A 12,246-nucleotide genomic window follows, 5' to 3' on the forward strand; every position below is an offset into this window, starting at 1 on the left:
TTCTAGCTATATAAAATTAAATAGTAACGACAAAAAACTTAACTGACTGTGGCTGGAAAACGCAGAACCACTCGGACCGCGCTCCAGTATTCAAGGACTTTTCAGTTTGAACAAAACACCTCATTTTACATGCATTGTATGCATTCTTTGTTTAAACATGATCCTTCTTCTTAATATTCCAGTGACATTAGGTGTTCTTTTGAAGCACGATATGCGAAAAAGTCACGCCCTGTTTTATATAGGGGTTGTCTCAGCCTGCGTGCAGACGTGTCCTTTCGTTCACAGTTGAAGGAGATTTGATCCGCCCAGGAGGACATGTGTTTATTTACGTAAAATTGCTTTATAATAGTTTCCACGTTTCACAAAAAAAATTGGCGTAAACTGTTAGGAGTACGAAGATTCGGTCAATCAAAATAATATTTTAGTAAAAATTGACAATCAAACCTGTAATTTTTAAGGTGGATACCCACAAGCGCTAAAGCATTTTCGACTGTCTGTCGCGCCAGTGATTATTCAAGATCGATTTGCGACGGTAGATACTTTTCGCTTCTGTTGTCGAAGCGTAATTTCTTCGCCGTGAACTCTCGTATTTCCACTTTTCAAACTGTCGAGTATTCCTTTATGTTATTCTTTCGATTTAATATTTCAAAAAATGTTTGTTTTCCCGGCGGCAAATATAACAGAGACTTGAAAATTTACAAGTGAAAAACGCGGCCGTCATTTTCACTTAAATTGGATCTCACGCGAAGAACAAAAGCCTTCCTTTTTAAGCTCAACTAAGACCAATATATATATATGCACAGACAATGGATTCTGGTAGATCCGTCTTACTAACCAATCTTATTATAGTACTTATTAGAACTATAGAGGCCAAAAATATCCCCTCTGGGGGAGATCAGGGTTTTAATCTAGGTTTGATAAATATATTAATTAAAGGACGTTGCAATTTGTGACAACAATGAAGAACCGGGTTGGGCATTGCGCATCCTATGTGATATGATTATGAAGGATTAATTCTCGGGTCGCTTCTCCGCCAAATATCAACCAGTATCGGCTTTACTCTCAACGTATTACGAATTTCACCGCAATTTTCTATTTCAATTCTCAACTCTACACTCGATAACCCCTTTTCAGTTTCATTTCAGTTTAATTCATTTCTCAGTGAGTCTCTCGTACCCTGCTCACTATAGACATTTTCTGAGTAAATATATTTTGTCGAAAAGTTTGCGCAGTTGGACCAAAACAGTAAAAACACAGCAAAATTTCCATTGCATTGCCCCTATGAAAGCCTTTCTATCCATCAATCAATCTTTTATTTGTACTCATGCCCACTCTTGCTCAAAAATAAAGTTACAACAAAGAAAATATTAAAAGTAATAATTAGAGCACTGGCTGCCTGGAATAACCATGGGGCCTAGCGGCGCCAGACAGCTAGTTTACATCAGTATTAAATAGAAATGAAATACAGGCCAGCAAGAAAGCTGAAGCACACATACATACATACATACATACATACATACATACATACATACATACATACATACATACATACATACATACATACATACATACATACATACATACATACATACATACATACATAAAAAGAAAGAGAGGAGAGGAAAACGCTAATTCTACGCTATGAGGGAAGACTAGTGTAGTTAAATTTAAGTATAAATACAAAACAGTAATATAAAAAGACCATACAACAGCTATGGCAACTAATAACAAGCTATACATTAAACTATAGCAGAAAAAACATTAAGTCTTGGAAAGGTGACAAAACTAAACAAAAGACACAGGTAATTTGGGAAACAACACAACTGCTAATAAGAATCAAGAAACTAATAATCTTTGACAAGATCGCTTTATACTGATTTCTTAAAGTTTGAAATAGAGAGGGGTTTTTGAATTTTTATTTATTGAGTTGAATATCTGGCGAATAATTAATCAACCTAATGATCTACGCATACGTTACGCTAGCTTTGAAGGGTCATCTTCAGAGTCAAGTAAATGTGGAACGTAAGTAGATGGTATAAATGTATCTGGTGGTTGACCTGATTGGTCAACGTTCGTCAGTAAGCCGTGATGTTATCGGCTGTGAAGACCGTAAAAATGATAAGTGTTGGACACTCGCTTGACAAAGCGGAGAGGCACCAGGAATCTAAGTAGTTCTTCTTTATTATTTGACGACGATTCTTCACAATACTACATCTACACTACTCAGTTCTTTTTCCCACTAGTATCACTGAAATCATGCCTTACTTTATAGTGTGCTGTAAACATGTTTACGACTGTAATTCAACCAAGGCCAGATGGTCCCAACCAGAGATAAGAATTGGTTTTGCCAAAATACACTAACAGGAAAGAACAACAGTCAACTGTTCTAAGGAAATAGATAGAAAGGGAAACCAAACAGGCTTATAAAATCCTTAAGTGTTTTGCCTTGAATTCAACCTTCGAGGAGGCCCAAGCCAAGGTTAAAAGAAGTAGGAAAACCTGTCCACAGCACAGCTGTTAACTCTAATCTTTGAACAACAGGGAAATGTCAAACAATCTGGAAAATATCCATCAAAACTATCGAAAGGAAATAACGACTGTATTCTAAAACCAAAGTCAAAACAAGCCCTTACATTTGCTTGACAACATAAGTGCGTTTCGATCCTTCTTTTGTTAGTCAAAAGTCCGTTGGTCTATTGTTAGTTAAATTTTCTATTGTTTGTCTGTTTTGCTGATGTCGTCAATAAGTCGTTTGTAAGGTGCAGGTAGTTGTAGGCAACAGTTGAGTGGCGTTTTTTTTTTTGAGTTAGTAAATCAGCTTTCCAGAGTGAGTCGTTGATTGTAATTTGTACTGTGGGTAACGCTCTTGGCAGAGTCCCAGTCAATTTCTGTGATTGTTGTTGATATCACCATTTCTAGTTGCTCGTTTGTGTTCAGTTAGTCGGACGTTTATAAAATTCCTCCACGTCTCACCAATATAAGTGGCCTGGCAGTCGCAGCATTTGATCTTGTAAACTGCTCCATGTCTGTGGCTTGGTTCGTCTTTGTCCTTTACGTTGGTTAGTAGTTGTCGCAAAGTGGTGATAGTGAGCTACACGGATGTTATAGGGCTGTGGGATCCGTGCGAACGTTTCAGAGGTGCATTTGATGTAAGGAATAGTCGCAGTAGTGACAGGAGTCGCGTAGTTGTTTGTGACGTTAGGTTCAGTGTTGTTGTAAGTGTTACGTCTAACAAAGTTCTTGTTATAGTTTTTATTTATGAAAACGTTTTCTAAGTACTTGCTTTCGTCTTCAAAACTGTCAGGTAAGTCACAAAGCAGTTGCGCACGCCTTGCTAAGGTCTGTATAGTCGTTGCATTGTGAGAAGTACGGTTGTAGGACAACCGGTCTAGTAGTCTGTCAGTATGGGTTGGTTTTCTGTAAACCGTAGTACGTAGTTTGTTTGTTGTTGCCACCGGTAACTAAGCAGTCTAGAAAATGTATTTTACCATTTCCTTGAGTTCCTTAGTAAACTGTATGTCAACGTTCTGTCCGTTAAGGCGTTCGCGAAAATCGTCGAGATTTCGTCTGTGTACTGCTGTGAAGGTATCAGCTACGTAACCTGACCATCCAGCGGTAGTGTCCGTTTTTAAGTTTCTAGAGGCCTTGTTCCTCGATATTATTCATAACAATTTCTGTTGCTTGTAGTGCTTGCCGTTGTATTGAAAGTAAGCAGACGTTATGCAGAGGTTCAGTAAGGCCATTAAGTCATCTGTAGGGAGTGGCAGCTTTGTCGTAGAGTTCTTGGTGGCGGTACCAATGCAGTCTAGAGCCAGTTTAAGTGGATTAGTGGTGAACAGTGATTTCACCTTAAAAAAATAAAGGTTTGAAGTCGTCAGGCCGATTTGTAGACTGTAGTTTGTGTCGAGAATCGTTTGTCAAAGATTTTAGTACAGTAGTCATGTATTTAGACAGCTGGTAAGTCGGAGACCCGCAGAATGAGACTGTGGGTAGCATAGGTATGTTAGGTATATGTAGTATTAAAAGTCCGTGGAGTTTAGGTGGTTGCGGTACGCGCCACCTCCACCAAAATAACATCTCGACTTCGCTGACCAATCAGGTCAACAACCCGAACCATTTATACCATCTACTGACGTTCCACACTTACTTGACTCTGAAGATGAGTTCCGCTCTGGTTGTCTGAACGTCAGTCAATTAAATCTCACACAGTCCTTCTCAGTACTACAGTCACCCGGATGACCATAATTTGCATACTAATAGAGTTGCCATAAAAAAATAAAAATAAATAAAAAATAAATAAATAAAAAAGATTTAGCGTTTCTCGTGTGAGGCGTGAAGTTGCGGTTATCAGTGCTATTACTTGACAATGCGCTGACTGAAGACGAAACGAATTGGGAATGGGTACGGTCAAAAATTCGGTTGGAATCGATGTTGCATCAAACATCGTTTTTGTCCCGTCTTTTTTTTTTTTCTTAGCAGCACCATCCTCCAAGCCTTTTCCTTTCATCCAGTTGACATAGCCTTCAGTACTATGACTCCAAGAATGCCAATGATTGTTGTCAGCGACCGCCTCTTCCAGTTATCGATTATATTTTATAAAATGAACAGTTTTGATTGGTGTGGCGGAGATTGTGATTAGAGTACAGCGCACGAATGACGTCATTATGTGGTGTGACCGGCGCACGTGATCAGAGTCTAGAGTCCAGCCAGGCTGACTGTCAACGAACTGTTTCTGGCTAGTAACACACAAGCCTAAGCAAAATTTTGCTGGAAATTACAATGTCCGACGAAAAATGCGATAGCGATGACCATTGCAAGTGACCTCAACCAGATTGTGATGTGAAAAGGAAGGAAGTATTCGCCCAAAAATGTCGCCGATGAAAACCCGGTAAGATTAGAGGTGGATAATCGATAACAAATCGCAGTAAAGCGACTGACATGTGAGATACTGTTTTGGGGATTAATCTTTATTGAAATAAGGGTTAGTCTAAAAATTTTTTTAGTAAAAGTCTTTTGAATTACACTCAATTTAGAGGACCGCAATCACATGTGTGAAGTAGTCTAGAAACTTTCTTATAAAATTTTTTCTCAGCACGCTCACGAAATGTCTTAGAGTTGTAAAACGATTTATTTTCTCCTACGCGTTTCGTGTGACTAACGCACACTTCATCAGGGAGTTTTACAATACAACATAAGTGACCTGTATATGTACCTACATAGGTAACTAAGATAAATTTACATTACGTAAAACTGCACCTACGAGAGCAGATTTACATGTAGGAAACAGGCGAAGGTGTGCAGGGTGCGACATATTTTGTGCGTGACATAATTTTGAGTCCCACAGTTTTAGCTTTTAGCTTCGGCAACCTTTTTAACCATCATAGCTTATGTTTTTTTTAACAACTACGCATTCTGTGTTTATACCAACCTTATCTGTCCCATTTTCCTGCTGGTAAGTGACCCAATCTCTTTCGTTAAATGATAAAAACAACTTATACTTCTTTGTCCAATGGTCAGCGTTCGGATTTCCTTGAGTAGCAACAGCGCAGATAAAGAACTCGTACTGTAGATTGATTTGTAGGTAGTCATTAGCATTTCCATCAGTGCTGGGTGACCACGCGCCGACCCCATTGAGTCGACCTTTGAAAGCTTCATTTCCATTTCTTGACGACAAAGCTGAGAAACTGCTGTCTGGAAAGAGTTGACTACTGGCCAGACCAACTGCCTGCATTTCGCACGCTGATAACAAAATCATGTATGTTCATAGTTAGATAAAAGCAATTGATTGCACTAGCCACCAAAAAAGAATATTTCTGTAGGTGAAACGCAGTAGCCTTCCGTTATTTCCTAGTATTTATTCCTTCTAACAAACAAGAAAGGGAAAAGGAAACAAATTTTAATGATGGATGTATTGAATTGTAATTACACATTTTCAAAACTTTAAAACACCCCTTTTCTTTACAACTCTATTTGAGGGTTGTCCAATACACCCAAACTGAGTCCGATGGACGAGGTCCATGGACAACGCGACTCACCGGAAGTCAGTTCGCGAGAGACTTAGTCAATATACAGCAAACTATAGTTGAGAGGGGGGGGGAGGGGGCGCTGGAAAATGTCGGCAAACGGACTCCATCGGATCCGATGGAGACGGGTTGCCGTGGCAAGAGTCCATCGGACTGCCGCCTGTCAGTTCGCGGGAGACTTAGTAAATATACACCAAACTATAGTTGAGGAGGGGGTGGAAAATGTCGGCAAACGGACTCCATCGGATCCGATGGAGACGGGTTGCCGTGGCAAGAGTCCATCGGACTGCCGCCTGTCAGTTCGCGGGAGACTTAGTAAATATACACCAAGCTATAGTTGAGGAAGGGGTGGAAAATGTCGGCAAACGGACTCCATCGGATCCGATGGAGAGGGGTTGCCGTGGCAAGAGTCCATCGGACTGCCGCCTGTCAGGTGGCGAGAGACTTAGTAAATATACAGCAAACTATAGTTGAGGAGGGGGTGTAAAATGTCGGCAAACGGACTCCATCGGATCCAATGGAGACCGGTTGCCGTGGCAAGAGTCCATCGGACTGCCGCCTGTCAGGTGGCGAGAGACTTAGTAAATATACAGCAAACTATAGTTGAGGAGGGGGTGTAAAATGTCGGCAAACGGACTCATTCGGATCCGATGGAGACGGGTTGCCGTGGCAAGAGTCCATCGGACTGCCGCCTGTCAGGTGGCGAGAGACTTAGTAAATATACAGCAAACTATAGTTGAGGAGGGGGTGTAAAATGTCGGCAAACGGACTCCATCGGATCCGATGGAGACGGGTTGCCGTGGCAAGAGTTATCGGACTGCCGCCTGTCAGTTCGCGGGAGACTTAGTCAATATAGAGCAAACTATAGTTGAGGAGGGGGTGGTAAATGTCGGCAAACGGACTCCATCGGATCCGATGGAGACGGGTTGCCGTGGCAAGAGTCCATCGGACTGCCGCCTGTCAGTTCGCGAGAGACTTAGTAAATATACAGCAAACTATAGTTGAGGAGGGGGTGTAAAATGTCGGCAAACGGACTCCATCGGATCCGATGGAGACGGGTTGCCGTGGCAAGAGTCCATCGGACTGCCGCCTGTCAGTTCGCGAGAGACTTAGAAAATATATAGCGAACTGTAGTTGAAGAGGGGGGTGGAAAATGTCGGCAAACGGACTCCATCGGATCCGATGGAGACGGGTTGCCGTGGCAAGAGTCCATCGGACTGCTGCCTGTCAGTTCGCGAGAGACTTAGAAAATATACAGCATACTATAGTTGAGGAGGGAGTGGAAAATGTCAGCAAACGTGCTCCATCGGATCCGATCTAGACGGGCAGGCGTGGCGAGAATCTATCGGACTGCCGCATGTCAGTCTGTGGGACATTGATGGAGACGGGTTGCCGTGAAAAGAGTCAACCGGACTTCTTCAGTTCGTGGGAGTGTAATAATATATAGGTCATGAGAGACTGCAAACTGGAACGGAGTTAATAAGCGGCACTAGATACGCATTTTTTAACTGAGGTTGGCGTTAGTCGCGACACGAACGCGAAGTCGAACGCGAATGGAATGAAAGCGTGCGCTCACTTTCGTGGGCCTGGACTCTAATATCGAGAGAGCTTGTGTTCCAAAACAAAATGGCGTCCGGCATTTGAATATATGTGTGGCGTATAAAGTGGTTTCGAACGCGGTCACTTTAGGATGCATAGATTTATAAGTTACTGTTTGTTCTTAAATGTAAAGAATTCTTATGTTTCCAAATAGCAGAAGGCAGATTTTATTATGAAGTTTTTGTTATGGTTAAAGTTACCTTTGTATGGTTGAACAGGCGACATTCCTTTAAATGCATTGAAAACTCTTTTTAGGCTCCCCAGAGTACTATTTGAACTCTAGAATTGTATCTTATTGGCGCTTTGAAATTTGTACTTGTTGGTCATCGTAGGGTTTCAGGATTATTTTATTGAAAATTCAATATGAAATACGAAAGTGGGAATTTTGCTAATTCCTCCCTATTGAATTTTCATTACTTTGAATCTGTACGGTTTTTTGTATAGCCTGCGTAGCAGGCGTCGAAAGGGGTAGGGAGAAAAATAGGTTAATTTGGGCATGTGAAAAATCTAACTTCGGACAATCGTAGGGAAATATTTATGCACCTATCAATGTTTTCCCCGACCCGGGGGAGGGCGGGCATACCCACGGGCATTTGACATTTTCATTTTTTTTTCGTGTCAATAGCCCCTACTGTGTCGTACAACTTTGTGGTCAAATCCCCCCACCCCTGCGTTGGGGACTACTTAAATACAGTAGTAATGAGTGTATTTGAGCAGACTAAGGCCCTCTTGTTTAATGCTCATTTTATTACTGTCATATCTCCTGTACAAACATGCGCTTGAAATATAATGATCTGCTTTGATTTAAGTAGAAAGTAGGAAATGCTTACCGCTCTAGAAATACATGTACAAGGTAACTTTGACCTTTGTGTGATAAACATATTAACAAAGCCAGCAATCTGAATATTTGAACTCTCCAAAGAGAATAACTATGAAATGTTCACTTTAGATGTATGCTATAACTTTCAGTGAATATTATAACATGTAAGGAAGTTGACAATGTAATCCTTTGTAGAGAAATTCTATATACATTTCATGAGACATGTTCACGTGATACCTCCTAAACACAGTTCTTATATTTCCTGTACAAAAATGAACTTAAAAGGGCGCTAAAAACTTTTGATCGCAGAAGACAAATAAAACAACAACAAGATGAACATAAACGAAAGTTCGACAATGTACCATTTTTATCACAAAAGCTGCGTATAAATAGATTACCACGCGGTAAAACTTCCATCAAGCAATCAGCACTTTCTTAAAACAGATTGGAGACTGGTAACCAGTAAATGTCAAATCGCCTGACCCTGGGGGGCTCTGTGATGTAAAATAAAATCAAAATCCCTACCCACGGGCTGGGAACTCGAATCAAATGCCCGTGTATGCCCGCCCTCCCCCGGGTCGGGAAAAACATAGATAGGTGCATTAGGATAAGCTTCTAAAATTGACTTGAATCCAATGGAACGGTTATCTACAAATTTCAATCGTCTACAAGTAAGTCTTAATATGAAATTATACGGAATATTTGTTTCTCCGAACAAATATTTTGCACAAAACAGTTGTGGTTGCCCCTGGATAAAGAAGTATGCTTTCATGTCTTTTTCATACTAGGGGGAGGTGCTTTTCATAATCGGTCAGTATAAAATGCAGACTGCAGAGTGCAGATCGAGACTGAGACTGGGTATGAAATGCAGACTTGGTATAAAACGAGACTGCAGTCTGGGTATAAAATGCAGAGTGAGACCAAAACAGTCTCACAATTGAGACTAGTGTAAGAGTCTCAATCGCCTTTCAAGATCCTTTTCCATGAAATTGACAGTTGTCGTTAAAAGAGTAAGTTTAATTTGCCAATAGGAACACTTAAGTTAAAATACAGCAATCCAAAGAATCACGGGTTCTTTCCAAAACGAGTTTTGAACATTAATGCAGGCGTGGCCCATACCAGGAATCCAAGGAAGATCGACGAGTCCTGTTGCTTCAGGCCTTTGGCGAACAGTTGGCAAGTCTATCATTGAAATGAAACGGTACGATTAGATCGATTATTCGAGATAACGAACCCCATTTCATTGATAACGTAAATCAGAAGAAACGCAGGAAATGTTTTGTAGCAACTTCCGATAGAGAATTGTTTCCGGATGAAACTATGCTTATTTTTTTATAGGAGGTTACAAACCCTTCTTATTGGAAAAATGTCAATGGATTTTTCATTCACGAATTCAATACTACTCTGGCAAGGAAACTATGATCATTAAAGGTCGTTTAAGAAAATACTTACTTCTTTGATATTTTTCGGCAGTAAAGTCCAGTCTAGATCGTGCTTTATGCAGTCCTTCAAGTTCTTGTCTAATAGTGTGAGTTGATTTGTTGCCATGGCTGGTGAGTGTTCCGCGAAGTTCGGAAAGGCGGAATGTCAGATTTGAATTGAAAAGCAACCAACTGCTAGATTTACTGGCGGGTATAACAATGGCACTAGAAGTGTAATGAGCGGTTTGGGCATTTATGTAACAATGCGATTTAATAAAGGGTTATTGATAATAAGGACATGATATTCTTTTGTTTCCATTTTCTCTTGGGCATAGTTATATTCTGATAAAGTGCCGCCTATTCTTAAAACCCGGCGATGAAGATGTGACGATCTGGTGTGATAATTGATGACATTGCAATTGATCACACGTGAAGCGAGCCATTTGAGGAATTTTTTTTTTTTTGATAACCCTTTTCTTGAATTTGTCAAGCGATAACGCGAAAGAAAATTGGCTCACTCGACATGAGCGAAATGCGCGGTATGCCAGTTGCCTTTAAATTTCTGTATTATTGTGAATATATAAACCGCGACTTGTGTTACAACGTACACAATTACGAAGCCAAACCCACACCAATTGTTTGTTAACATCTGGTAATCGAACGTCCTATCAAATTTAAAAGGAGTTGTCACGAATCTGCTAATACTCACTTCGGAATCGTAAGTTCCTGAAAAAAAGGTTATACGATTCTACACTTAAGTCAGTGGTAAATCGGAAAATAGTATTAAAATAGGTGCTGCGGTCTATCAGGTCCACTATTTCTTTGGAAATACCAGTAGTTGTTGTTCCAAAATATTTTCACGATTTTCCTGATTATTTCACTTAATACAAAGGAGTCCATCTAAAATTTTGTTTTCAGTGCGATTCTACCTCAGTTTATCGATTCTTTCTTTTTTCAGTAATCCAATTCTGGTTCGGTGTTATTATCATCAATAGTATTAAAACCACTGCTTTTTGTTTAATCAGAGCGCTAGCGTGTTTCTCCAGATTTTGAACGATATTTCCCTGTCTTCACATTTATGTTCGTAATTTCCAGGTATATTCATGTGTAGCGTACTTGTTTCGGTTCATGGATTAAAGAACGAGATATATTCATGTGTAGCGTGCTTGTTTCGGTTCATGGATTAAAGAACGAGATATGTTCATGTGTAGTGCGCTTGTTTCGGTTCATGGATTAAAGAACGAGGTATATTCATGTGTAGCGTGCTTGTTTCGGTTCATGGATTAAAGAACGAGATATATTCATGTGTAGTGCGCTTGTTTCGCCTCATGGCTAAAAGAACGACTTAAATGTTACATGTGTAGCGCGCTTGTTTTGAGATATTTCCTCTGTCTCGCGCGAACAGACTTCCGGTAGTCCGATTGACTCTTGTCAAGACGAACTGTCTCCATCGGATCCGATGGAGTCTGTTTGCCAACTTTTCAATCCCCCGCTCGCTCCTGTTAACCCCTTACTTCCGGTACCACAGGCGTTCTGCACTCATTTCCGGTTCCGGTCGCGATCGGACTCAATCCGCCTGGGAGTGAAGTCAACCGGACTCAGGTCGAGTGTATTGGACATGAGTGATAATATTTAAAAGTCTGCTGAGGCAAGTGTGTTAAGAGTTCGTACAAACGTCTTTCATCTTAGAGATCATTTTTTAAGCGACAATCCTTAGTAAGCAACTTTTTCCTCAAACGATACACTCATGGCTGAGGGTATCATACGTACCTCTTCGTGCAGAATACACTTCAACCTCACAGAGCGAGAGTGCAACACTGCCGCTTTTAGTACTTCTAATCGTCACGTATTGTCCGAGCAAACTTGGCCGACAGAAGAAGGAAGCTCCTTCTCCTTGAGGAACACTAAAGCCAGCACCACAGATAGGATTAGTTACGCCCCCGCCCCTGGATGCTGGGCCTGATGGAGAAAATAAACAAGTTTATTATATGACTGGCTCCGCGAGCGGGCAAGATGTGTCAAATCCTGCGCTGTGATTGGCTACCCGAGCGGGCAAGATGGCGGCCATCTTGCCCTCTCGGGATTACCCGTTGCCCGTCCGCTTGGCATCGAAAGTTTAATCCCAACAACAATGCAATCTTTTCTATGATTTTCTCGTTGTTTTGGGGGAAAACGCTCACTAAAAAGTTCGGTAAAGGAAAGGAAAGAGAATGGAATTGTCCTGGTGAAGTGAAAATTTTGTTTCAGCTACAATGAATGTGAGTTGAATCGGTGAGTTGCTCTGCGTGTGGTAATTTTAGATAGAACTGATTTTGTAAAACTTATTGTCTCAAGTCGAGTGCCAAATTGATAAGTTCTCTAGGTTTGAAATGACTGCATTTAA

The 12,246-nt window shown here is 40.8% G+C and overlaps 1 protein-coding gene across 4 annotated transcripts in view; it reads right to left on the reverse strand.

The window, feature by feature from the left end:
- LOC146476104 (uncharacterized) overlaps positions 1-12,246 on the reverse strand; it is a 46,484-nt gene that overhangs the window by 13,072 nt on the left and 21,166 nt on the right. For all 4 annotated transcript variants that reach the window (XM_085114983.1, XM_085114981.1, XM_085114984.1 and 1 more), the window contains exons 7-8: positions 11,634-11,822; positions 5,429-5,739 (exon numbers count right to left, since the gene is read on the reverse strand). In XM_085114983.1, the coding sequence (XP_084971109.1) occupies positions 5,429-5,739; positions 11,634-11,822 (500 nt within the window). The remainder of the gene's footprint in view (positions 1-5,428; positions 5,740-11,633; positions 11,823-12,246) is intronic.

This window comes from Pavona decussata, unplaced genomic scaffold, assembly GCF_977016875.1.
Source record: "Pavona decussata unplaced genomic scaffold, jaPavDecu1.1 SCAFFOLD_80, whole genome shotgun sequence".
Classification (NCBI taxonomy): Eukaryota; Metazoa; Cnidaria; class Anthozoa; order Scleractinia; family Agariciidae; genus Pavona; species Pavona decussata.